At 50.0% G+C, this 27711-nt stretch overlaps 3 protein-coding genes and 2 pseudogenes across 3 annotated transcripts; 4 read left to right on the forward strand and 1 right to left on the reverse strand.

Annotated features, from left to right (window-relative positions):
* Positions 1-1844: 1844 nt before the first annotated feature.
* Positions 1845-4140, reverse strand: LOC101775453 (annotated as a pseudogene).
* Positions 4141-9626: 5486 nt separating this feature from the next.
* Positions 9627-11498, forward strand: LOC101776273 (reticuline oxidase). The gene has a single exon (XM_004974361.2). It carries the CDS (start codon positions 9627-9629, stop codon positions 11328-11330), a length of 1704 nt encoding a protein of 567 aa, XP_004974418.1. The 3' UTR covers positions 11331-11498.
* A 2003-nt stretch (positions 11499-13501) lies between these two features.
* Positions 13502-15177, forward strand: LOC101762749 (reticuline oxidase). Its single transcript, XM_004972737.4, has one exon. It carries the CDS (start codon positions 13504-13506, stop codon positions 15124-15126), a length of 1623 nt encoding a protein of 540 aa, XP_004972794.1. The 5' UTR covers positions 13502-13503; the 3' UTR covers positions 15127-15177.
* A 2143-nt stretch (positions 15178-17320) lies between these two features.
* LOC101776670 lies at positions 17321-18909 on the forward strand (annotated as a pseudogene).
* A 965-nt stretch (positions 18910-19874) lies between these two features.
* Positions 19875-21930, forward strand: LOC101763155 (reticuline oxidase). The gene has a single exon (XM_004972738.3). It carries the CDS (start codon positions 19998-20000, stop codon positions 21612-21614), a length of 1617 nt encoding a protein of 538 aa, XP_004972795.1. The 5' UTR covers positions 19875-19997; the 3' UTR covers positions 21615-21930.
* Positions 21931-27711: the final 5781 nt, after the last annotated feature.

Below are 27711 nucleotides of genomic sequence, written 5' to 3' on the forward strand. Positions count from 1 at the left end.
CTTTTTAGCACCTTTTAGCACTTGGGTTCCAAACAGGGGTGCTAAAAGGGGTGTGCTAAAGTTTAGCACCCCCATTTTCTTTAGCACACCCAAGGGGTGCTAAAAGGTGCTAATGGGTGCTAAAAGTGGTCCCAAGTCCATTTTTTCCCCTGCTGCCCCCCTCTCTCTCCTCTCCACTTTTCCCCAAGCTAATCATAAATGAGGGCAATGTAGTCATTTCTCACTCAATGTGCTAAACTTTAGCACTGTATCCAAACAACCCCAAGTGCTAAACTTTAGCACTCCATTTGAGAGTGCTAAAGTTTAGCACTATGCTAAAGTTTAGCATTGTGTATCCAAACGGGGCCTTAGCATACACTATGATTCATTTATAGTCTGAAGCAAAGAAACCAATTGAATCAAATCAGGAAAGCAAAGAATATTAATTCAATCTCAGGCGGATGATTGGGATGACAAGTCGACGACAGAAAAGACGGCTGTGCCGCCGGTTGAGGCAGATGGAGGCTCCAAACGAGGCAATTGCATTGGCGGACGAGGGAGACGGTGAAGGACGACGGAAGCAGCGTAGCCGGCGGACGAGCGGTGCAGTGTTGGATGATGGAGGATGCGACGGCGGACGACAGAGGCGAGCGTGTTCAATCTTGCATGTGAGCCGAGCCGCACGCTGGGCTAACAAAGAGAGCCGAGATAGCCTTCCCCAGGTGGAGGAGCATGCGCTCGAGCAGTCGTCGGATTGCTTGAGTAGCCTTGCTGTACGAACATAGAGCGAATTTTTTCCCCGAATTGAGGATCGTCCCTACCAAATTTTTTCCCGTGGATTGCTATTCCACGATGTGCAAGCTCAAACAACCTAACGATACATTTCTCCAATCGACCCTAATGATACGTTTCTCCAATCGACAACCCGTGACAAATAGTTGCTCAAACCGTTGCGCTAACGCGCATTCTCCACCACTTTGATGGAATCAATGGGTTTTGTCAATATGTCCCAAATGATCATCACATCTTGTAGCAACATGAATTATTAGATTTTCTATTAGATTGCATTGCAATAATATCGTATCGCCGAGGACACCTAGACAACCTTGCTAGGTCTTAGTCAAACCTACATCCGGACCACGACCGACCTGTGCTTCTTCCCCAAGTTTGGTCGTCTATGTCTATCTTCTTCTTTCGCAAGAAACTTGTCTCTTCATGCTCATAACCACCACCGGGTTCCATCTTCTTTCCCATAGGCAACTTTTAGCAACCCAGGCTGAACAAATGCGCATCTTTTCAGTTACCTTTGGCAGCTGCAAGACAGACGCCAGATGTGAAGGCATAGTACGCATCACATTTACTGCTGCTGTTAGCTCCGATCCACTGGAAATAGTTCGAGATCACTTTCCATCATTTGCCCTTTCCCATGTCGAGCTACAGAAACCTGGAGCACACAATCCGAACCTGAACCATATGGGAATTACTGAACAAATCTGGTTTCTCAGCTGAACAGGAATCATCTATTCATCAACCTGACTACCGTTCAGCAAGCAACCTACAGGTTGGGTAAACTGAGAAAGGAGAACACAACAAAACCAGCGTAACAGAAGCCATGAACCACTGCCATCATGTGTACTTTGTTTCACTAACGTCAACTCAACCTTGCATATTTACAAGCTACCATCAGAATAAAAAACGAACCCAAAGTCTAACTAATGCCTAGGTGTCTATCCAATAACTTCTCTGTCACACGGTAACTCTCTCAGACTCAGAAAACTAATGCTACTGGTGTAATCACTGACAGCACCATGTTTGCAGAACAACTTTTTTTTAATAAAGGAACACGGTTCCGCCTTTTTACATTGTTATGTATAAAGCCTTCAAATTTATTACAATGTTATGATTAAAAAAGATCGATGATAAGGGAAACTATATGCAGATCCTATGATTATACGGCCATCCATGTTTGCAGAACAATGGAGACAAAAAAAAAGGGACTTCCTTCAGGCACTCGAGCACAACTCAAGGCTGCTTCTTGAGGCGTTGGAGCGAGAAGACCTTCCCAGGATCTGCATCCGGGATGAGTGGTGGCATCTCTCTTGTTTCAGCAGGACCGGTCTCTCCTTCTGCTTCCTCCAGATCTTCCATCTGTGGGCTGTTGGCCTGGAGATGCTGGAAGATCCTGATAGCCTGGGCCACGAAAGATGACGGATTGCCACCGTCACTTGGAAGCAGAACAGTGGTGCCCTGGATTTATAACAGCAAATCATCAGCACCTTGAAATTCACAAAATGGGGTGTAAATAAAGCAGTGGTAACAGAAAGCATCATCTCACTTCTCACCTTTTTGGCCACTTGAGAGAAAGCTCTGACGTATTGCTCTGCGACTCTCAGGTTGGCAGCCTATCAGTGATATAAATTGTTAGCTCTCAAATAAACCATTTTGATTCATAACTTCACTACGGGAAATATGGTAGTAATCTAAGAAATCATGACACCTTAGTACTGCCTTTAGTTGTCATAGCCTCTGAAACCATTCTAATTCCACGAGCTGAAGCTTCTGACAAGGCGAGAACCGCGCCGGCCTCACCTGGTGTTCGTTATCAAATATAAGTAAATAAATTCTCATGGCCAGGAAAATCAAAATATTTTAGGCATTTTCAGAACAGATAAGGACAAGCATTTACAAAAAAAAAAGGGCAAAAGTGAGCAATTTTAAAGTAAAGGAGAACATGATAGATTTTTCTAAGAAATGCAAACAGTATTCTGTACTCCAACATAGTCATAACTTGCTCTTGCATACAGGTTACGTCAAAAGAAAAGCATTTATCAATCAAAAGATGAAAAGTAATGTGCAGTCATCACCTTCTGATTCAAGGATTTGGGCACGTTTTTTCCCTTCTGATTCAAGGATTTGGGCACGTTTTTTCCTTTCTGCTTCAACTTGCATCTCCATAGCCACCTTAACACCATGTGGAGGAGATATGTCCTCTGCATCGTCAATTTTAAAACATGAGAACTAGAAAATTTGATGGCCCTCACCATAACTCAAAGATTAAGTGAAAAAAAAAGACATACTGATTTCATAACGGAGACACTTCAGGCCCCAATCTGATGCTGCCTCATTGATGGCCCTCTGCAGAAAAAAATAGCAGAGAACAGTAAGCACATAAACAAAGTAGGTTTCCATGTGTTTCAAATGTTCTTTCCGCATCACCCTTCCATGATCCTATGGGACTCATGAAGTTTCTCTAACCCATCGGCTTTCACTCTACTATCAAGAGAATCTGCGCAACGCATAACATATTTACAATGGGCTGGCAGATAATTGGACTAAGCAAATGAAATAGTGATTTCTCCATATGTCCATAATGGCTTCTACAGTCGGAATATAAAGATATTCTATTGTTCGTTCGAGCTTTGAAGTAAGATGACGTACCACAATGTTCTCGTTTAACGCATCTCTCTCCTCAAAAGTCTTGTCCAATGTCATTTTCCCAAGCTCACTCCTCATTGTTGTTTGTGCAAGTTGTATGACTGCAAAGATTGGATTCGCCGCGCCATAGGAAGCAAGGTAGGGGTCGACGATCTGCAGAATTCAGAAAAAAATCACGAATTGATGATCAGCAATCATACATGGTGATGGATCACGAGAGATTCGAGAATGAAGGCCATACTACCTTGACGTAGATGACGCCGTCGATCTGTATGAGGACGTTGTCCTTGGTGATGGCGGACTGGTCGGTGATGGGGATGGCCTCCTCCTTGAGCGAGTGCACGTAGGCGACGCGGTCGACCCCGGGGATCAGCAGGTGGATCCCGGCGCCCAGCGTCTTGATGTACTTGCCGAACCTCTCCACCACGAAAGCGTTCTTCTCCGGGACGATGCTCACGCCGCAGTTTATCGGCGTGCTCGGCGGCCGCTCGAACCTGAAAGCAACAAGCCTCTCCTTGAGGCGGCGTCGCTTGGGCTTCGAAATCGGCTTACAGTGAGTGAGGATGGGGATAGCGTTTTGTTACCGAGCGTTGTCGTCGCGGGAGTAGCGGGAGAAGGAGCGGGTCGAGGCGGCGGGGACGGAGCCGGCGGCGGCGAGGTGGCGCGAGCGCGAGAAGAGTGCGAGCTGGCTCACGGGGCGGCGGATCGCCGGAGGAGGCTCGCCATGTCGTCGGCAGCAAGGGTGGATCCAAAACGAGGCTGCGCCCCGGGCTAAGTTGTTGATTCACGCCTTCTGAGCCTCCTTTTCTCTAATTGAGACCATAGTTTTTTAGTTAAACACCACATATGTAAAAGGGGTTACACGGGCTCGCCCCGAGCTGCAGCCCGGGCAGCCCGGGCCCTGGATCCGCCCCTGGTCGGCAGGAAGAAAGGCTTGGGTTTCAAACGGAAAGGTGGCGCGTCGGGAGGGTAATAAAGGGCCGGAGGCTTTCCCGTGTCTCTACCAGTTACGTAGCCGATCAACTCGTGTTGGACCCAACTCAGGTTCCAAGCAAAGACTGCTGCCCAAGAAAGTGCTCATCTCTAACTCTTACTAACCAAGAACGTTTCGCGAGCTTCCTTACAAGATCCAGCCCGTTTCAACAAGTATATTTCTCGAGCTGTTTTCTTATTTTGAGTTTATTGGCTACGCGAAAATCGATTCTGTTTTGGTTACTATGTCTCGGTCATTTTTTTTCCTTTCCAACGAAAATGTGACTCGTAGCCGTGTTGAGAAGAGCAAAAATGGGTGTGAGGTTGATGGAAATTCCAGTCCAGTCCGAGGAGTACAACGATGTACATGAGAAGTTTAGCTTCTCGTTTAGCTTGAGCGAGAAGTATGAGCTACCACTATTAAAAAATTGAGCATTCGTCCAACACGTCAGAACCAGACAGCTTTTTGTCTAGTACTAACGCGCGGTATTAGTACCGGTCATCACGCATAGTACTACCGGAGTCCCAGTAGTACTAGTTTAATTTGGAGTCTCAGTCGGTACTAAATGGCAGTATGTGGATCACGTAACCAACGGCTAGATATTCCAGGAAGCCATTTAGTACCAGCAGGTGGGTGGAGCCGGTACTAAATGGTGTTAATGCATATAAAATGAGCTGCTTCTTCCTCCCCGAGCCCGAGCTCAACCATTTGACCGAGAGCTCGAGCTTCTTCTTCACTCGACCTAGGGGAGGTAAAGGTTAGCAACTCCCTCCTCTCATGGTTAGAACTTGTTCTCTCTAGGACCTTAAGTATTGGTATATATATTTCATTGCATATACAATCTTCTCTGAGAGTTCATGATTTGAATGGGTTGATACTTGTGATACTTGGATTTGAATGGGTTGATATATTAAAGTAATATTATTAGTAAAATCTCAATCGGATATGAATATGAATTATAAAATAAAAGGAAAACGAAGGGAAAAAAGAATAACATTTAGTACCGATTAGTAAAACCAACCAGTACTAAACTGTCATCCGCAACAGCGCAACGTGACTCGCAATTTAGTTCTGGTTGGTGTCACCAATCGCTATTTAGTACCGGTTGAGCTGACCAATACTAAATGAAGTGGCATTTAGTACAGAACAAACGGTACCAGGTGGGTGCCCAGTATTAAAGGGGGGTTTCTAACCGGTAGCAGAGGTCGATCGTCCAGCAGCATACCGATCGAGAGACAACAAGAATATACGGAAATCATAAAGCTAACCATATAGCAGGCGTTTGACCAAACTAGCAGCCACAAGAAATTGAAATGTTTAATCTCAATCGTCAACAAATTACCAGCCAAACCATCGCTAGACACTCAGTACGGTTTTTTTTAAAAATGAATTGGCAGGGGAGCTGCCTATTATATCAAAAGGAAGGAGTAAATCAAATACAAAAATGGGACAACCAGGCCGCAAGCGGAACATATAAAAGGGGGGCACACAGGTGAAGCAACATGTCGATGAAACAAAACTAGGTACAGCGCAACAGTGCGGCAAGATGTTTCGCCCCTGCCGCCATCCACATTGATGCCTTATCCTTGATGATTTGCGTAATATGTTGGGCCGATGACATTGCGCTCCTTCCAAATTTCCGGAATAGCTGTTGAGCGGCTGCAGCTACAGCTGCGCTGGCAGCCCAGCCGCTCGGCTGCTGCTGTCCGGTTTGCTGTGTACTAGCTGCAACTCTTGCAGCAACAGCCGGCTGCGTGCAGCGGCTGCTGCAGCCGCAGCTGCTGCCGCTGTTCCGAGCACTGCCTTAGTCCTCGGCGATCCATGCTCTCCGAATTGGCCACACTTGTCCACCAATGATGACAGTCGACGTACGTTTGTTCAACAAAACATGATCATCAAACAACATTACGTACAAGATCATCAGGCAATCCAAACACCACGTCTAGATCCTTTATCTAAAAAGAAGAAGAAAGAACAAAACAAAAAAAACATCTTGTCTTGTTTTTTAGACCTCCCCATCTTTTATTAATTCAAAGTTATGGAGTACGAATTATAAACACCATCCGGTGGTGTTAGAAACCACACATGTCTACCGACCTGACTATAAATGGAGCTCCTAGCCAGCGCATGTGCACTAATATTGGATCTTCTGCTTTCGTGCATAACCTCAACACCTTCGAATCTTCCTTTCCCTGCATTGATCTCCCGGATGATGTGTCCATAGCTGCCTATGCTAGCTCCTGCGAGATTCTTGACGACACTAGCACAATCACTCGCCAGCCTGAATTTTTGAATGAGTAGGTCGCTTGCTAGTGCTAGGCCTTCCCTGCATGCCAGCGTTTCTGTTGTCTCGGTGTCTGTGACCCCCTTGAGTACCACAGCTGATGCTCCAACAAAAGCACCAAAAGTACTTCGCGCCACTGCTGCCGTGTTCGAGTTTTTGGACATGGCCGCATCAACATTGATTTTAGCAAAACCATACGAAGGGGGTATCCACTTCGGAATCTGAATCTGTCCCAGTTGTTGTTGCAACTTTGGACTTGATTTCAACATCTCCAATTATGTTATAAACCGTTCCACAAAACAATGTGTCGACAACAGACTTTGGAATATATTCTCATGAATTGCCTTGTGTCGTGCATGCCACACTGCCCACAATCTCACGACCACCCATATAAGTTTATCATGTGGTAGTACCTCCATCACCTCCTTTAGCCAACCTCGGGCGTCTTGATTCTGAACCTGACCCAAAGCTTCTGTAATGTCATCGTGTTCCAGTGCCCAGACACACCTGGACATGTTGCACTCTAGAAATGAATGTCTCCATGAGTCCGAGGCTCCACAAAATTCACAACAGCTATTCGGAGCCATGTTCCTGTGGTGGCGCACATCACATGTTGGGATAGAATGGTGAGCAAGCATCCGCAAGAACATGCGAATCTTTGATGGCACCTTGACCTTCCACAGGTCAGTCCATTTCTTCTTCATTGGGTGTGTATTCGACCTCTAGCTGTGGTATCCAACCAAGCTGTTGTAGCTCCTTTGTTGCGTACCAGCATTCTATAGGCTAATCTGACAAAGAAAACGCCAGTCCGCTCATAATGCCATGCCCAGAAATCATCCCTTCCATCTGAGCTAAGAGGGATATTTGTGATAACTTCTATATCCATCGGAGTGAAGAAAAGATTTAGCTTGTGGCAGTTCCAAGTCCCTGATGTCTGATCAATGAGATCACTGACTAGCTGCGGAGGATTATGCAACACACAAGACGTAACATGCAGTCCCTTGGCAGCTAATTCATGCTCCATATATGTGTTTCCTCGCCATTGCCAATGCTACGAATGATTCCTTGCTTGAGTACCTCTTTGCCATCAACAATTGCTTGTCACACCCTTGATGGTGACTCACGTACTTCAGCATCCAAGAAATCTCCATAAGGAAAGTAGACTACTTTAAGGATTCGTGCATTAAGTGAACCTAGCTCTTGCATAATTCTCCAATCTTGCCTCACTAGCAATGCTAGATTAAACATTTCAATGTCCACCTGCACATTTAGGTTTAGTTATGTCATCCCATGCTACCCAGCATGTCCTATGTTTTCCTTCTTACTCCCCCACCAAAAGCTTCGAAGAAACCCATCAATATATTTGCACAATCCTCTCGGGAGCTTGAAGCAAGACATGGAGTAGGTCGATACAGCTTGGGCTACTGCTTTGATCAACACTTCTTTCCCTCCTGATGATAATGTCTTCTCCATCCAGCCATGCACTCGCTTCCACACTTGATCCTTTAGGTACTTAAATGCACCATTTGTTGAACTGCCTACATTGGTAAGCATCCCTAGATGTTTCTCACTTAGAGCTTCATTACTAACCTCCAGAATATTCTTTATTTCTGTTATTAAGCTTCCTGAGCACCCCTTAGCAAAGTGTATAGATGACTTGTCCACATTTACTTGCTGCCCTGACGCCTTGTAGTACACTTGTAACACATTCATAACTTCCTCCGCACTCTCCCTATTCACTTTGAAGAACAGCAGGCTATCATCCGCAAAAAGTAAGTGACTCACCACCGGAGTCGATGAAGCCACCTTGATACCATTAAGTTGTGTTGACTGAACTTGTGATTTTAACAGGCACGAAAGACCCTCTACTGCTAACAAAAAGAGGTAGGATGAGATTGGATCGCCTTGACGAATACCCTTGAGGGTTTAAAACTTTCCATCCGTTCACCATTGAAAAGAAACATCTTGTCTTGTGATAGTGTCTAGGTGCGACTCTTGGGCTGGGCTGAATCCGTGGACAACAAGAAAAACTAACGTAGAGTTAGCCCAATATTGAGTCTTGACTGTTGGATTAGTATACAATAGCTACTTGGGGGTTTGATCTATGATGGTTAATAGTTCTCATAGATCAAACCCCATAGCTATTTACGAAAAGAAAAATCAAAACAAAAACAAACGCACTAGAGGAATGGGATGAGCAGGAAGTGATTGGCTTGTGGCCAGCCGGCTTATAGGGAAAAAGAAGGCGATCGACGGCCTGCGGAGAGTTATCCGACCGGCGCGGCGCCGCCCTGGAAACCCAGCGGAAATCCCTCTCCCTTGCCGTCCTTGTCTGTTGTCTCGCCAACGTAGGCACACTTGCTGCGAATTCGTCGCTGCTTCTCGTTTCTGACGAACAACTGGAATTCAGCGATACGGTTCGAGATCCTGGCAAAGCTCTGCTACAATCTTCACACCCTCTCTAGCTAACTTTGGAAAAGAACATACTGATGCACGGTTAAGCCGGTACCATGCAACGTTATAACAAAATTGATGCAACATTATAACAAAATTGTGACTGATGACAGAATCACATTAGTATACTTGGTGACAATCAACTTGTTACATATAGGTCACTAAGCAACCGCGTTGTCTCTTATGCTTGTCTTAGCTCTATCAAGATGCCGGCCAGGTGAGCAGCGCCATGAAATACGAGCGTGTAGAGAATCCAGCAAGGCCGTCTTGTGCTCTGGCCGGCCACACAGACTAATCGCTACCGAAACACCACGGTTAATTATACTTTGTTAATGCTCCTAATCAGCCGTCGCTCTCTCCGACCGACCTCACCTCCTCGATGAAACCAACTCGATCGCATGCCAACAAAAACCCCAGTGATCAAATATGTACTTGTGACGTGCATAAAACCCCACGCGCGCGCCTCGTCACTTGATCACTTCCACACTCCTCTAGCTCATCATGGCCGCCCTCGCGCTTTTCTCCCTCGTGCTCCGCCTCTTCGCCGTGCAAGCCGTCGGCGGCGGCGACGGGAGCGGGAGTGGGAGCTCCCTCACGGCGTGCCTCGCGGCGGCCGGCGTGCGGAACGTGACGGCGCGCGGGTCCCCGGCGTACGACGCCGCGCTGCGCGTCTCCATCCAGAACCTCCGCTTCGCGGGCGCCGGCGCGCCCAAGCCAGCCGCCGTCGTCGTCCCGGCGTCGCTCGGCGAGCTCCGCGCCGCCGTGCGGTGCGCGCGGGCGGCGGGGCTCGTGGTGCGCATCCGCAGCGGGGGCCACAGCTACGAGGGCCTCTCCTACACGACCGAGGACCGGAACGCCTTCGCCGTCGTCGACCTCGCCGCGCTCGGCCGCGTCCGCGTGGACGCCGACGCCGACGGCGGCGGCGCCACGGCGTGGGTCGAGTCCGGCGCAACGCTCGGCCAGGTGTACTACGCCGTCGCCGCGTCGAGCCCGACGCTCGCGTTCTCGGCGGGGTCGTGCCCGACGGTCGGGTCCGGTGGCCACATCGCCGGCGGCGGGTTCGGCTTGCTGTCCCGCAAGTACGGGCTCGCCGGCGACAACGTGGTCGACGCCGTGCTGGTCGACGCCGGCGGCCGCGTCCTGGACCGCGCCGCCATGGGCGAGGACGTGTTCTGGGCCATCCGCGGCGGCGGCGGCGGCACCTGGGGCGCCGTCTATGCGTGGCGCGTCCAGCTCCGTCCGGTCCCCGAGCGCGTCACCGCGTTCGTCGCCAACCGCCGCGGCACCGTCGAGTCGGTGGCCCGGCTCGTCTCCACGTGGCAGCACGTCGCGCCGTGGCTGCCCGACGAGTTCTACGTCTCGGCGTTCGTCGGCGCCGGCTTGCCGGAGTCCGACCGGACCGGCATCTCCGTCACGTTCAAAGGGCTCTACCTCGGGCCGAGACACGAAGCGTTGCAGATACTGACGGCAAGGTTCCCCGAGATCGGGCTGTCGGATCTGAACCCGAGAGAGATGAGCTGGATCGAATCCGTGGTGTTCTTCTCGGGTCTGCCCGAAGGGAGCTCCGTTTCGGATCTCACCGACCGGGTGCTCCACAAGAAGAACTACTTCAAGGCCAAGTCGGACTACGTGCACCGTCCGATGCCGTTAGATCAACTGATCAGAGCCGTTGAGGTCTTGTCCAAGCAGCCCAAGGCGTATGTCATCTTGGACCCGTACGGTGGCGCCATGGATGGGTTCAAGTCCAGCGATCTGCCGTTCCCGCATCGCGAAGGTAACATCCATGGCATCCAATATCTAATCGAATGGACGGCCGATGAAGATGGCCGCAGAGACGAGTACATGGATTGGTTGCGCCATTTCTACGACTTGATGGGAGCGTATGTGCCGAAGAATCCACGAACCGCATACATAAACTACATGGACCTCGATCTCGGCACCAACAATTGGTCGTCCGACCGCCGATCCAACATCATCAGCAAGATCCCTAACCCGGAAGTCGAGGCGGCACGAGCATGGGGCGAGAGGTACTTCTTGGGCAACTACGACCGGCTTGTCCGCGCAAAGACGATGATCGACCCGGACAACGTGTTCCGCAACGCGCAGAGTATCCCGCCACTTGGAGGCCCCGGCATGACTAGGAGTCTGCCTCCTGCTGCCATCTCACCCAAGGTGACATGTAATGGGAGCACAAACGACAGCTAGAGCAAATCATGCATGCATACAGATAGATGCAGACAAATGTGGGGGGTACGGTGCTGTGTTTTTCAATTTTGGCGTGTTGCTTTCACGGTGCCGTCCGAGAAGGGCGAGTTGCATTTTCTTTTGTTGGAGGAAGGTGGTTTGGATTGCAAGTGCTAGACGTAGGAGAAAACGAGAGGATTTTTGTTGGCCTGTTGGGTATTGGTGAGGTGACCATGGTCACGCCAATCTCTTGATCAGGACGGTTGGCAGTTGGCCGGTGCTAGTGTTCTTGTTGATAATGATCATAAGCAGAAGTATTATGTAAACTTAAAAGGACAAACCTGACTATCCGTCCCCTCAAAAATCTGATGGCTGTTGCATTTTGTAACTTACTTTCGTTGCCTTTGATGAGCAGAAGTTTGGGAGGCCCACTACACATGCCCATTGGCATTGGGCTTCATTGGATTGGCCATGAAGGGTTTTTTTTTTAGACCATGAAGGCTTAATGAGGTGCCTACCTCCTCAGACAGTTAAGTTTGTTGTGCTGGAAACTACCCACTCAAATTTACTACTAACTAATTTTTTATTGGTGGTCAATGTATCCGACATTGAGATGCTTGCGATGACTCCGTTAATATAGGGATATACTGGCCTAATCTTTTTGGATATACTCGTAGGAGTAGTGTAGCGTTCCATTTGAAACACATTATGCTCCTACTTTGATATTTGTATCTTCTGCAGCGAGACAATCATACAACACAGCTATAGCCATCTTGCTCAACTCTACAGAATCCAAGAGGCCTTGATTAGCATATAAGACATACCGTTTTGAATGATGTGCATAACCCAATCGAGGCTGTATTGCAAGAGTTTCATGCCTTGTTCAATGGCCCCCTACCATATGTGAACGTTGCTCTAAACGAGATGTTCAACCTCGACGATGATGAAGCTGGGGCGATGGACAACACCCTAATCAGCATGGTTGGGGATGGTGTCGATGACCTACCAGAGGCAACATGATAGGTAGCGGTTTGAGGCGAGTTCCATCTATGTTAAGTGGCAGGTGGTGATACTAAATTATGGAGTTACGGTGACTAAGTGATGCATAGTGTTGGAGTGGTGGCACTAGTGGCTTGGCATTGTAGTACGTTGATTGGTCACGTGTTTGTTAAATTGATTGGTTTGTTTGGTTATTGTACTGTCTAGTTTGGGCTCTCACCTTCTTTTTAATATGACCAACAGCTCTCCTATCAACCGGCAGCTCTCCTGCCTGGTGTTTCAAAAAAAAAAAAGACATACTGATCTGCAACTTCGACTGTACCAAAGGGAAATCGGACTCTACCACCCCGCGATATCGATTTCAGTTGTACGAGCAAAATCGACATTTTCCAAGTTGACTTTAGGTTTGGCATAGCTAGCCTCTAGCTTGGAGAAAAAAAAAACACGTAGAAATCTTGCGAGCCCTCCTCAGTCTTCTTCCAGCTCTCTGGCCATTCTTCACCCGTTGTGATCTTCAACATCCCATGCATGGTGCATGGAGTTTTTTTTGTCATGATGATCTCAATCAATAGACTATCGTACGCCTATTTGGGATTAGCGAGGACAAACATGTGCGTAAATACGATGTTCAACCGTGCACAACACTTGCATCTATGCTTAAGTCTTAGTATACGTGATGACAACTGACAACACACGAACTGGAGTTTCAAACCAAAGGATTTAGTTTCTTCCTTCCTTTCCTTTTTTTTTTTTTGAAACGGCGGCTTTAGTTTCTTTCTGGACATTCACAGTTCCACTTTCACACAACAAGGTCGCCTGAACATGATATGGGCTGGTTTCGGCATATAAATAAATAAAATAAAGATGTAATTTCTTCTTCTTTGGCCAAGATTCATCTAGACTTCTCAAATGCATGGTTCTTGACAAGTCTCTTGTCAAAAGCACACTCACAAATTCAGCGGTCAAAATGGCATCTTGGAAGCTTTTCTGACTTGCCATCCGTTCCGGTGAACAGCTATACACCTTGGATAGCAGATGTCTCCGGTGAATTAATCATCGGCGTAGAAATGTCAGGCACAATTATTGACGTTGACATCGTCGATGCCTCATGGCCAACAAATTTCTTCACACACTATCAAACATTATTATATATACATCCATATATCCATCTCCTATAGCATAGCATCCATCATCCATGGCGACGCACACCATGGTAGCTGCAGCAGCCCTTGCTCTCTGTCTCTTTGCAGCTGCAGCCGCAGATAAACACGCCGGTGCTCAGCCGCCGGCGCTGGCGCCAGCAGCAGCAGCACACGACATCTCCTCCTGCCTCCTCTCCAATGGCGTCAGCAACTTCTCCCTCCCGTCGTCCCCAAGCTACACGCCGCTCCTCGACTCCTCCATCCGGAACCTCCGCTTCGAGCTCCCGGGCGTCGGCAAGCCGGCCGCCGTCATCCTCCCGGCGTCCAAGCGCGACCTGCAGAGCGCCGTCGTCTGCGCGCGAGCCGCCTCGCTGGCGATCCGCGTCCGCAGCGGCGGGCACAGCTACGAGGGCCTCTCCTACACCACGGAGAACCACGTCCCCTTCGTCGTCATCGACCTCGCCGGCCTGAACCGCGTCCGCGTCGACCGGCGCTCCGCCACGGCGTGGGCCGAGTCCGGCGCGACGCTCGGCGAGGTCTACCACGCCGTGGGGCTGTCCGGCGGCCGGAACCTGGCGTTCTCCGCCGGGTCCTGCTCGACGGTCGGCATGGGCGGGCACACCGCCGGCGGCGGCTTCGGCCTGCTGTCGAGGAAGTACGCGCTCGCCGCCGACAACGTCATCGACGCCGTCCTGATCGATCCGAGCGGCCGTGCCCTCACCCGCGCCACCATGGACGACGACGTGTTCTGGGCGATCCGAGGCGGCGGCGGCGGGAGCTTCGGCGTGGTGTATGCCTGGAAGCTCCGGCTCGTCCCGGTCCCGGACAACATCACCGTGTTCAGCATCGGCCGGACCGGTCCGGTCGAGCTCATCGCCGGCTTGATGCACAGGTGGCAGTACGTCGGTCCAAGTCTCCCTGACGAGTTCTACCTCTCGACGTACATTCCGACGAGATCATCGAACGGTAATCTCTCAATGTCATTCACTGGCCAAGTTCTTGGTACAAAGCGTCACGCCATGGCAGTGCTGAGCCAGACCTTCCCCGAGCTGGGCCTGGCCGAGTCGGAGCTGTCTGAGGTGAGCTGGCTCGAGTCGGCGGTGAAGTTCGCCGGGCTCAGCTCAGTCGCCGACCTCACAAACCGTCAACCTGGGGTGAGACAGTACTCGAAGAGCAAGTCTGACTACGTGCGAGCACCAATCTCAAAGCAAGACGCGATCAAGATCCTCCGGTACATGTCGGCTGGGCCAGAGGGGTCCATCCAACTGGACCCCTATGGTGGGGCCATGGCGCGGATAGGGAGCACGGTGACGCCTTTCCCTCACCGTGCTGGGTACTTGTACAGCATCCAGTACGGTGTCTCTTGGAAGGCGTCGGAAATCGACCGTGCAGATGAGTACATCGGATGGCTCCGGTCGTTCTACACGTTCATGGCGCCCTATGTGTCGAAAAATCCACGAGCCGCGTATGTCAACTACTTGGATCTCGATTTGGGCACCAATGGCTGGAAGAATGCAACTGGTGGAACGTCCGTGGCCCATGCAGCATCATGGGGCGAACGTTATTTCTTCACCAACTTTGATCGGCTGGTTCGGGCCAAGTCTAAGGTTGATCCTGAAAATGTGTTCAACAATGCACAAAGCATTCCTCCATTACATTATGATAGAGAGCACTAATTTATAAGTGGCATGTAACTACAAACAATAAATGAATGGATAATCTGGTGTTTGGAGGAGTTCTTGTGTTGTTAATGGTGTTCTTGTTTACCTTCATAGTTCTAAAAATTTCTAAGAAAAAAATAGACAAACAATACTTCATGACCTTTTCAAATTAAGTTATCTAAATAAGTTATTGGAAAAATCTTTTAAATACTTTATGGGATAGTTTGTTAATATTATTTTGAAAAGTTATATAAATAACTTTTTTTATAAAATCATGGTGAGAAAAAGAGAAAGGAAAAAAAGTTTGTGCCCATCTCTTCAATATGTTGTCGGGATCCGCAGCATCAAGTGTTGAGCTCGCACCACCACACGGGCACCTCCATGCATTGTGGTGAGGTCCGAGCTCAGCCACCCACATGCTCATTCACTCTATTCAGCCACTATCATCGTGCCAACAAAAAAAATTGGATTTGAATTTAGGAATGGTAGGGAAAAGTGTGACAGGAATGAGAAAAAAAATGAAAATATGGGAAAAGTCTAAGTGCTTAGGAAAACATTTGCAGTGGGTCGTTCTATGAGCCACAAACGTCATGTTCTGATTTGTACAAATGTGTACACATCATGTTCAGATTTGTACCTATGTTATCCATTGACGTAAAAACCACACATAATGTGGAATGTCTAGTAGTAACGTCCAAGATTGTGGATATTTACATACGAAATAATAATTGCGAATATCTACATAGGCTGCCTAGACATGTTATGGATAAATTAATTTGGTATAAATAAAACAAGGCCACCTAGAGATGATATCCACATGTAATTTCTTCTTTTTTAAGGCAAACACATTCATCTACCTCCTCTATTTCATTGATCTTTATGAGTCTCATATTAAAAGTATGCTCATAAATTCAATGATCAAAATGGGGTATTGGAAATCGTTTGCTAAAATTTCACAAGAGACATCAATTTTACACTTGAATGCATTCTAGCTAACATCTACAAAATTGAATATTGATATCTCCTGTGAATCTAATAATTTGGAAGTTTCCCATGGTGATCTAATAACTTTTTCTTAGCATTAACAAACTCTATATCGGAACACAGCTTTCTTCACACGGACAGACATTATTATATGGACACATCCACGTATCCATCTCCTGCAGTCCTTCTCCATTACTCTGCTTATCTGCTAAGATGATGCACGCAATAGTGGTTGCAGACTTGCAGCAGCCCTTGCACTATGTCTCGCATGTCACCTATCCAAAACATATTCAAAATTATTTAAATAACTTATCTGAAATAAGTTACCTATAAATTTTGGTGAACCTGTAAATAATTTCATGGAACAATTTATTTAATTTCAGAGAAAAGGTTTTATTTAAGTAACTTTTTAAATAAAAATATTGTGGGCAAAAAGGTAAAAAGAAAGTGGACGGCTAGACCTAGCTCTTCGGTGTGTTGGGGCTCTGCCACCCACGCGCGCCTTTGTCGTATTCGCCACCATCATCGAGCAAGCAAAATAAAAAAAGCAGACTACGATTTTCGGCATGGCGGGTCCTGGGGGAAAGGTATGAGCGATCTGCGTTCCTCTTTAACCTACTACTCATGTCATGCTAGCTCTTGGATATGTACGGGCAGTACACGCCAAATGGAGATTTGGCAATGAGATTCCATGATCCTCGGTTTTGTTCATCGACGTAAGAATCCCACCCACGTACCCGCGGAATGTCTAGGAGTAATGCCCAAGATTGTGAATGTTTACCTAGAGAATATTGTCGAGTAGTCACATCTAAAATTGTTATTATTTAAACAAGCGGCCTAGACATGATATGGATCCATCTTGGTAAAAAAACAAATCACCTATACATGACATTCACATGAAATTTCTCCTTTATTTCTTATTAGGCCAACATTTATCTACCTACTCCAAAAAAAACATTCAGTGGTCAAAATGGCATATTGGAAATTTCGTAAAATTTCACCAGAGACATTAATCTTGCAGCTATAACGCAATCTGGCTAACACCTAGAAATTGAATATTTGAGATCTCCTATGAATCTTTGCCATAGAAACGTAAAGCCACAATTAGTTAGCATTAACGAAGTGAGCATCCGACCAGATTTCTTCAGACACCAAGGCACTACACACACACACACCCATGTACAATCTCCTGCTCCATCCACCCCTCTCCAGTCTCCACTGCACCATGGCGATACACACCATAGTAGCCGCCACCGCAGCGCTTGCGCTCTGCCTGGTTGCAACCTCAGCGACGACGCCAGCCGCCGGAGCTCACCCGCTGCCGTCGCCGCCGCACGACATCGCCGCCTGCCTCGTCTCCAACGGCGTGAAGAACTTCTCCCTCCCGTCGTCCCCAAGCTTCAGCCCGCTCCTCCACTCCTCCCTCCGGTACCTCCGCTTCGACGTCCCTACCGTCGGCAAGCCATCGGCGATCATTATCCAGGCGTCCCCAGCGCGACCTCCAGCGCGCCGTCCTCTGCGCCCGCAACGCCTCGCTGGCGATCCGCGTCCGCGACGGCGGGCACAGCTACGAGGGCCTCTCGTACACGACGGAGAACCACGTCCCCTTCGTCGACATAGACGTCGCCTGAACCGTGTCCGCGTCGACCCGGCCTCGGCGACGGTCTGGGCCGAGTCCGGCGCGACGCTGGGCGAGCACGCTCGCGTTCCCCGGCGGGACGTGCTCGACCCTCGGCCTCGGCGGCTTCGTCTCGGGCGGCGGCTTCGGGCTGCTGTCGAGGAAGCACGGGCTCGCCGCCGACAACGTCCTGGACGAGACCCTGGTCGACGCCGGCGGCCGCGCCCTCACCCGCGCCACCATGGACGCCGACGTGTTCTGGGCCATCCGCGGCGGCGGCGGCGGGAGCTGGGGCGTGGTGTACTCGTGGAAGCTCCGGCTCGTCCACGTCCCCGCCACCATCACCGTGTTCGGCATCGAACGCCGCGGCCCGGCCGACCTCATCGCCGGGCTCATCCACAAGTGGCAGTACGTCGGGCCACACCTCCCCGACGAGTTCTACATCTCCACGAGGATCTACTTCAAGCCAAAGCCGACGAACGGCGGTAACCTCACCATGTCATTCACCGGCCAGGTCCTCGTACCCAAGCACCTGGCCCTGTCAGTGCTGAACAAGGCCTACCCCGAGCTCCGCCTCGCCGAGTCGGAGCTAGCCGAGGTGAGCTGGGTCGAGTCGACGGCGAAGTTCGCCGGCCTCTACTCCGTCGCCGACCTCACCAGCCGGCAGATCGGCGTCGGAGAGTACGCCAAGAGGAAGTCCGACTACGTGCAGGCACCGATCTCGAAGCCGGACATGGTCAAGATCGCACGGTACATGACGGCGGCGCCGACGGAGGGCTCCATCCAGCTGAACCCCTACGGCGCTGCCATGGCGCGGATCGGGAGCGGCGAGGTGCCATTCCCGCACCGCGCCGGGTTCCTGTACAGCGTCCAGTACGCCGTCGACTGGAAGGCGGCGGAGAACGGCCGCGCCGGCGAGTTCATGGGGTGGCTCCGGGAGTTCTACGCGTTCATGGCGCCCTACGTGTCCAAGAACCCACGTGGCGCCTACGTCAACTACGTGGATCTGGACCTGGGCACCAACAACTGGACGGACGCGACCGGTGGGGAGGTGTCCGCTAACGCCGTCAGCCACGCGGCGTCGTGGGGCCAGTGATATTTTCTTCATAACTTTGATCGGTTGGTTAGGGCAAAAATCTAAGATTGATCCCAGGAATGTGTTCAACAATGCTCAGAGCATCCCTACTTCACATTAGGAGCCGAGAGAGGATGAGAGGCTTGAACTTGTGATGGCATGTAATTATGGGCAATAAATCTTCTTCTTTTTATAGTAGCATATAAATTCTCCACAAAACCAGATTGTCGAAGTTGTTCTTATTTTCTGTTTTCCGGCACTCGAAGAGCTATGTGCTACCATGCGGATCCTGCACTGAATACATTCAACACATGAAAATCGTATAACTTGGTGTATTTTAAAAATACAATAACATGAGGAAAACAATCTTACATACTAGTGGCCAGATACTCCAATCCAAATGTTGTCAGCTTGAGAAAGAAAATTTAAGTGCTGCAAAACTAATTTAAGAGAAATGCAATCAACATGAGGAATAAAAGGCTAATTTAAGACAAAATATAGCCTTAGTGGACATGTTGGACGATGCACAAATCAGAACTTGAACTCCTATGTCTCCTACACGTATCGCACACTCCTAGTCGAAAAATGGAATTTTTGGTAAATGAACATGTTGGAACTTTTTCTGAACTCCACTGACTGAATACGCGCACACACACAAACTGACACACACCACTGGCTCAGTGGTTCAGAGAACTGAACTGCCACCAGTCAGATGGAAAAGACGAAACCCCACTTTCACGAGAGCGACCTCCTGGAGACCTGGACGTCAGGAGTTGGACAATTCCAATACTGAAGTCAAAGTCTTCGTTTAAGACCGGCCATGTTCACACGCTTTACCTTTTGCGATCCAGTATATTTGTTGCACGCCTCGCCACATCACTCTAACTCTCTCTCCCGTATGACACCTTTCTCCAAAATTTGCATGCATGATCTAAGTACTTTCTCTCCAAAATTCAGGTTGATGCAGCTTCTTGCGTTCTGCTTCTGCATTTTCTGAACTCCGCTGAGCACAAACACGCACGAACGCATCACTCAGGAAACTGAGAGCGACCTCCTGGGCCTCACGATCGAGTTGGACAGCTCCAATACTCAAGTCAAGTCTTCGCCATTAACCACGATCGCACGCTTACATTCTGCAATCCAATAAACTTGTCATCAAATCACTCTCAGTCCCACTCTCTTCCTCCTCACTCTCTTCCTCTCTCTACCATGGGCTCCATCTCCATTGCAGCTCTTGCTCTCCTTGTCCCCCTCTTCCTCTCACTCCACCAAACCACATGCTCTGCTGTTGGAGCTGGTGACGACGCAGCACGAAACCTCTCCTCCTGCCTCACCTCCCATGGCGTCACGACCTTCTCCCTCCCGTCGTCCCCAACCTACGCCGCGCTCCTCAACTCCTCCATCCGCAACCTCCGCTTCGCGCTCCCGGGCGTCGGCAAGCCGGCCGCCGTCGTGCTCCCGTCCTCGAAGCACGGCCTCCGCGCCGCCGTCCTCTGCGCGCGCGCCGCCGCGCTGGCCGTCCGCGTCCGCAGCGGCGGGCACAGCTACGAGGGCCTCTCCTACACCACGGAGAACCGCGTCCCCTTCGCCGTCATCGACCTCGCCGGCCTGAGCCGGGTCCGCGTCGACGGCGGCTCCGCCACGGCCTGGGCCGAGGCCGGCGCGACGCTCGGCGAGCTCTACCACGCCGTGGGAACGTCCAGCCGGACCCTCGCGTTCCCGGCGGGTTCCTGCTCCACCATCGGGCTCGGCGGCATCGTCTCCGGCGGAGGGTTCGGGCTCCTGTCCCGGAAGCACGGGCTCGCCGCCGACAACGTCCTCGACGCCGTCCTCATCGATCCGAGCGGTAACATATTGACACGAGACACCATGGGCGACGACGTGTTCTGGGCGATCCGAGGTGGCGGCGGCGGGAGCTGGGGAGTGGTGTACGCGTGGAAGCTCCGGCTCGTCCCGGTTCCCGACACCATCACCGTATTCACGGCGAGCCGGACCGGGCCGGTCGAGCTCGTCGCCGGGCTGGTCCACCGGTGGCAGTTCGTCGGACCCAACCTGCCCGACGACTTCTACCTCTCCGTCTACCTCCCGACCGGCGGCGGGTCGTCGCCGGACAGCAACGTCTCCGTCTCGTTCACAGGCCAGGTGCTGGGACCGAAGCGCCGCGCCATGGCCGCGCTGCGCCGGAGCTTCCCGGAGCTAGGGCTGGCCGCGTCGGAGCTCGCCGAGACGAGCTGGCTCGACGCTACCGCCCAGTTCGCCGGCCTCGCCACGGCCGCCGACCTCCCGGACCGGCGACTGGGGTCCAAGCAGTACTCCAAAGGCAAGTCCGACTACGTGCGGTCGCCGATCCCGCTCCACACCATGGCCGGCATCGTCCGGTACCTCGCGACGGGGCCGCCGGAGGGCGGGTGCGTGATCCTGGACCCCTACGGCGGCGCCATGGCCCGGGTCGGGAGCGGCGCCACGCCGTTCCCGCACCGCGCCGGGACGCTCTACGGCGTGCAGTACCAGGTGTACTGGGACGAGGACGCCGGCGAGGCCGCCCCCGTCGGGTGGCTCCGGTCGCTGCACTCGTTCATGGCGCCGCACGTGTCGAGGGCCCCCCGGGGCGCGTACGTGAACTACCTGGACCTCGACCTGGGCGTCAACGACTGGACGGTGGCGGCCGGCGGGTCGTCGGAGGCGGCGGTGGCGCGCGCGCGGGCGTCGTGGGGCGCCGCCTACTTCGGGGACAATTTCGACCGGCTCGTCAGGGCCAAGACGGCCGTCGACCCCGGGAACGTGTTCAACAACGCGCAGAGCATTCCTCCTTTGGTCAATGTGTAACCTTCAAAGCTGTAATTGGCAATCTGTCTGATATCTGAATCTTCATTTGGAAGAGCTTCTGTCATGGCCGTATGGCTTGGGATGCAGTATGGCTTGACATGGCCGTAGCTTTCAGCCTTCCGTATTTCAAGCTATTGGCTTGTTTTTTCTTCTGTCAGCAGCTTGTAAATTGAAGCCTCTTCCATTGGCACTTTGGAATCGAAGCTGTGCCCCCAATTCAGGGTTGTTCCTAGACGGCAGCTTCAGCAGGATAGGACGCCGCAGGTGCAGGCGCTCGGGTGCTCTAGAAGATCGGAATCACCGTGGCTTTTGAAAACTCACTTGTGCTTGCTCCCCCCAATCTTCTGTGTCTGGAAAAAAGAGGCCATGTAAAAAAGAACAAGAAGTTGAGCAGCTTCTGGAAATGGAATCAGAAATCTGCTTGTCGGATCGGACTCCTGTAGTTTGTGTCTGGAGAGTCCACAACTAAATGGGCCGGCCCACCAAACGATTGGCGCCTATGTTTTTGGTGGTTGGGAATGTGGGGGGAGTATGTAACTGGGCTGGAGCGGTCTAGGCCGCGGGGTATTGGGCTTGGGCCGAATGCCGGTTATACCACTGTAACTCTGTGCGTAGTGTGTACTGTATACTCCAACTTTCCCTAGTCAAATCGCTTAGGATTTTTACCGCCGCACAGCATCTCTCTGTAGGAATTTACCATACTGTACATTGCATCCGTTTCCTGTAATAAAGTAGTGGGCGTCACTGTGCGCGCCGCGCCAAGCCTCGAAAGCGACGCCGCGATCATGGATCGTGCTGAAGCGATCGGCGAGTGGAAAAGCTCTCCGTGGAAGGAAAGCTTAAAAGGTGGTGGCGATGGAAGAAGAGGCTTGTGGAAGACGCCTGCCTGCTCATGTCTCGTCTGGTTTTACCTGCGCGTCTCTTTCGCCTCGCCCCCGCCTAGCTTTTTCCGCTTTGCGTCGCGATGAGCTTTTTGACAGCACGTGAGGCTGCGACGAGAGAAGAGAAGAGGGACCTGTACCGGTGTCCAGAGGCGGAGCCAGGATTTCAACTTAACCCCTATATAAAAAAAAATTATGCTACCTATGCTTGTCTAATTATATAGGTGTTGGACACTGTTACTCGACTAATGCACTTAGGCAAACAGCAGCAACTAAAAATATACATGTAGACCCTCGTGCTCCGCGCCAAAGCGGCGGCGGCGTCGCCATCGGATTCGGCCGGTCGGTCCACGAGGCGAGAGCGCCGCCCCCGGCCGTGGATCGCGCATCCGACGGCTTCGAGGCCGGGGCGCCGTACACGCCGTCGGTCGGGGATGGGTGACCACGGCCGGCGCACTTGGCCGGCACCAATCATCCACCACCTTTCGCTTCGTCGCCTTGCTTTCCCGTTTGCTCCTCTCCTCCGTGTCGACGGTTCCTGCCTCGCGCCAACGCACCTTTTCGCCAGTTGGAGCCTCAACGTCTGCAACCACTGTACTCCAAAAGAGAGAGAGAGAGAGAAAAGAAAAACCCTACTCGTAACGAGTAGTCATTGACGTGCAGGTTCAATCTGCAGCCCGGTTGGCATTGGCAACGACATGCACTGATCGGCAGCAGCAGTAGGGAGTAACGTTCACAATCCTTGGCGCTCGGCGGCAACAACCCACACGATGGCACGAGGAGCTCGCGCGCAGGAGCTAGCCGCGCATGTTATTCTTTCCTTTGTTTTCCTATCACCGGTGAACATATCATGCCACCATCACGGTGTCAAAAAACAAACGACATGGCTTTCACGCTGCTAATAATCAAGTTGGGTTAAACCTAAAGGAACGCCGGGACGAAAAGGGAAGACTTAAACTAGAGCTGGGAATCAAAGGGGAGATCGACCCCGCCGCTGACGATGATGCGTCAACATCAGGAGAGCTAGCACGGATTAGCTACTGCTGGTGTAGCATAAATCTGGGCCATGATTTAATTTGGTGCCTTTGGATTTTGGAAATGGTAGTTGTAAGCCGTAAAGCAGAGGAGCTCCTTTTCCTTTTTTATTTCATCTTTTTTTTCCTGAGGATGTTTGAATCCTACTACAGTGGTGAGATGCAAAGGCATCAAAAGGAGATGCATGGTTCAACTTACGGCCACTGTAAGCGAAGAGACCGGACCGGTGTTTTATCCAACGGGCAATGGGCGGACCTAGCTTCTTCTAGACTTCCCGCGTGTAATCGTCCAAGCTTGTAGCATCAGCGGCGGCAGGGTTCTCGAACGGCGTAATGTATTGCACGTATCAATGTTCAGAGAGAAAAAGTCTGTTTTTTTTTAAAATTTTCTTGCTGAACCCTGAGGATGTTGGTCATGGTCTCGTGGAGCTCGAGTTCCACATACGGTGTACGAAAAAAGGCCAGTGGAGGGCCATACGAATTTGCCTTTGTTTGCAACTCGATCGGCGGGCATCGTGCAGCCAAAACGCATGCATGTGTTTGCAGCAACAGCTTTGGTCAGATCCGGCCAATGTTTTGCAGGAACAATCGCGATCCGATCCCAGTGTCTCTGCCGAAAGTCCCCGTGCAAGCACGCAAACCTGGCTGACGGCAACGTACGTGCGGTGCGCGCGTTGGAATTTTATTTGTGGCCTGGTGGTGTCCTGTGACAAAAAGGGAACCAGCCCAGGACGCACGCACGCAGACGCAGTAGAACGAAGAGGGAGACTCGTGCGCTCACCCATGCACCCGTTGCGTGTTGACAAGCGACAGGGACCGACGCCTCTGACTGACCCTTTGCTTGGGAATGAGTCCAAGCAACCAACAAGTGTTTTCAGCCTTGTTTAGTTCGTCCCCAACTTCCAACTTTGGCACTATGAAAAAGAAGATTCCCCATCACATCAAACTTGCGAAATATGTATGGAGTACTAAATGTAGACGAAATTAAAAACTAGTTGCACAGTTTTGTTGTACTTTGCGAGACGAATCTTTTGAACCTAATTAGTCAATGTTTGGACAATAATTTACAAATACAAACGAAACGCTACAGTGTGCTACAGTGTTGTAACAGTAATTTGGCACATCCAAACTTTGGCAACTAAACAAGGCCTTCGTCTGTTGTTTAGCTAGCAGCAAGCACCGTGCCACGCACAGCACTGGAGATCGACTCAAGTAGGTGGCACGAGCATTCTTTAACGCGGCTGCATGCTCGATCCATCAGCGTGCACAATTTTCCAAGCCTTCCGGTAGCAGTTTTCTTCCTGGCCATTTCAAACGTTCAAGAAAGTCTACCATGTTATTTTTTTTGACATGTTTAGTATATAAATAATAATAGCTTTATGTGTTTATGATGTATTTGATATCATAAATCATAAATAATAATAGTTCCAATCAAAATTATTTTTTCTAAGCCCGTGCATGTGGCACGGGTATCTTCACTAGTACGGAGTAAAGTTTCACAATTTGAAAGGAAAATGGCACGATAATGTGCCTATTAAAGTTTCACAGTTCTATCAGCAAGCAACCCCACGATGGCACGGGGAACTCAAGCGAGAGCTAGCCACACATGTTTTCCTTTCTCCTTTTTATTATCATCGGTGCACATCACGGTGTCAAAAAGCAAATGCCATGGCTTTTGTTTCATGCTGCTAACAATAATCAAGTTTTGGTTTAAAAAGTAAAGAAATGCCGAGACGAAAAGGGATCATATCGAGCCCGCTGATGACAACATCGTGAGCTAGCTACTACTGCTGGTATATACTCCTATCTCGCAGGGTCCAAACCATGCATTCGTCGACGTTGATGATATGTTTCACGAAATAAATTACAAACACATTGTGCCTTTGGAGACTAATGTATAAGGCCATTCTTAATGGAAGATTTCATAGGAGTTTCATGGACACTAAATTCTATGTCATGTCAGAAATTTTACTTACTTGGTAAGGTCGTTACGAAGAGAGAGGAGGGGGAGTTTCGTCATATGAGAGATGAGTTTCATCCTCATAACACTCATTATACACAGTTACCTTCCAATCTTGATAACTGTGCAATGAAATTGTGTACTAAGAATGGCCTACCATGTAAAGCAGAGACATCTCCTATTACCATTATCTTTGATCTCTCTTTTTTTTCCCCCTTGGGGACGTTTTGTACTGTTGTACCGAGCATTTTCTGATGCCACAAACAAATGGGTCAGTCGAGCCATGCAAGTTTATATTTCCGGCTTTTATTTAAAAGGGTTACTATGATCCTATATACTACAGTAACCTTTTGTGATTTTAGTGGGCATAACATATGAACATACACATGCATGAGATGTAGGGTTTTGTGAATCTAGACGGTCTACCCTCTATTCCTCTGCCTTATTCGTGGTGCCGCTCACAATGCTTAATGAGGTTAGAGGGTAGTAACTTATTTATAGACTCCACTTTCAGATGTAACAAATATTCCATCTGTGTTCCGAAAAAAAATCGTATGACTCATGAACCATATCACCAACCACGATCAGACAGGTCGGTGTTAACGAGTCTAAAACATATTAGTCCCTAGCACACATGTGTGAGTCATGTGCCATGATCAGTTGTATATATAAGACCAATTCCAATCTGATCATGTGGATTAACAGTATGCAAAGCTGATCCTACAAAACAAACCCAGCTCTTCCGCCGTGCTGTACCCGGGTCAGCATGTACGTACATAATAAACATTCCAGTAGAGTCGATCTCAACTTATTCATCTACTATATTCCAGTACAAACGTTCTCGACACCTCGAGTACAAATTTCTCGAGTTAGTATATATAGGGAATTATTGACGCGGAATCAAAGGATAATATAGAATAATATTGAAAGTCATGTAAAAACTCAACATGAGAGATGCGAAGACATCACAGGATCGGAGATGGTTGGATGTGCATTGCATGTGTAGGCTTGGTGCACGTCGCGTTACCTCACGCCAGTGCTACAGCTTTCCTCGGTGCTAATAATTGGGGTCAGAAAAGAGAGCCTGAAGCGAAAAAGAAATGGAAAGCTCAAAAGCAGGGCGCAGAGACCATATACGCATCAGGAGTAGAATGCTTGCTAGCTCTGCCTCTGCGACGTTGATGCCTCACAAAGCACAGGCTTTTCTCTCACTTCAATCTCTACGCCATCTTTTTTCTTTTTCTGAATCCTGAGGATGTTGGCAACATACGGGGCTAGCGTTCCTCATGCCAAGAAGAAGAACGCCCCACCTGCTAGCGGAGTCATGCAGATTTGTCTTTGCAACTCGAGGGCGCGTCTTGCAGTCAGAACGCATAAGTTTCGTGTACGGGAAAAAAATAGTTAATATTCCTGCAGAGATAGGAGATCTATTTGTGGGTCTATTCGCTTCAGCTTATTCAGCCGGCTTATCAGCCATCAAACAGTGTTTTTCTCTCACAACAAATCAGCCGTTTCACCTTTTCAGCCGGCTTATAAGTCCAGCCGAGCAAGCCGTGTTTTGTGCAGCAGCAGTTTTGGTCAGGGTTTGGCAATGTTTTGCAGGAATAAATTCACGGTGGATTATCAGGGGTCAAGTCCCCAAAGCAAAAGCTTGGGTGATGGCATTGGGCGGCGTTTGAATTTTGTGGGCCGGTGGTGCCGTGCCGTGCCGTGCGTCCTGTGAAAACGATCCGAATCCGAGTAAGAGCAAGAATGGGGAAGAGGCTGCCTGAGATCACCCACCTATTACGTGTTGACACCTTCGAAAGCAACCACATTCCTGAGTCTGTCGGATTGAATGACGGTCTGACCACTGACCCGTACGCTTCAGATCGTTCTCAATTATTGACCAGACAAGAGACAAGTGCATTTGTCTGTTCTTATATTAGCAGCAGGCACAGCACTGGAGACTGAAGTAGGTGTCACGACTGCACGGGCATTCTTAACGCGGCTTCACGCTCCACGCCTCCATGCATCAGCGCGTGCAGTCTTCCAAACCTTCTAGAAGCAGTGTTCCTTGCCGCTCCAAAGTCACTCTGCCATGTGCATTGTACTACAGCCACTCGCAGGTACGTGCAGGTTTTTCCGCCAGACGAGAAGAAGTCGGAGGGCAGCTACGTCCAATTACAAGTATTAAATATAGGCTAATTACAAAATTAATTGTACAAATGGAGGTTAATTCG

This window comes from Setaria italica, chromosome VI (assembly GCF_000263155.2).
Source record: "Setaria italica strain Yugu1 chromosome VI, Setaria_italica_v2.0, whole genome shotgun sequence".
Classification (NCBI taxonomy): domain Eukaryota; kingdom Viridiplantae; phylum Streptophyta; class Magnoliopsida; order Poales; family Poaceae; genus Setaria; species Setaria italica.

Bases quoted from the DNA above. Each gene is read 5' to 3' on its own strand.
- LOC101776273 (XM_004974361.2), top strand. From the start codon at position 9,627: ATGGCCGCCCTCGCGCTTTTCTCCCTCGTGCTCCGCCTCTTCGCCGTG.
- LOC101762749 (XM_004972737.4), top strand. From the start codon at position 13,504: ATGGCGACGCACACCATGGTAGCTGCAGCAGCCCTTGCTCTCTGTCTC.
- LOC101763155 (XM_004972738.3), top strand. From the start codon at position 19,998: ATGGGCTCCATCTCCATTGCAGCTCTTGCTCTCCTTGTCCCCCTCTTC.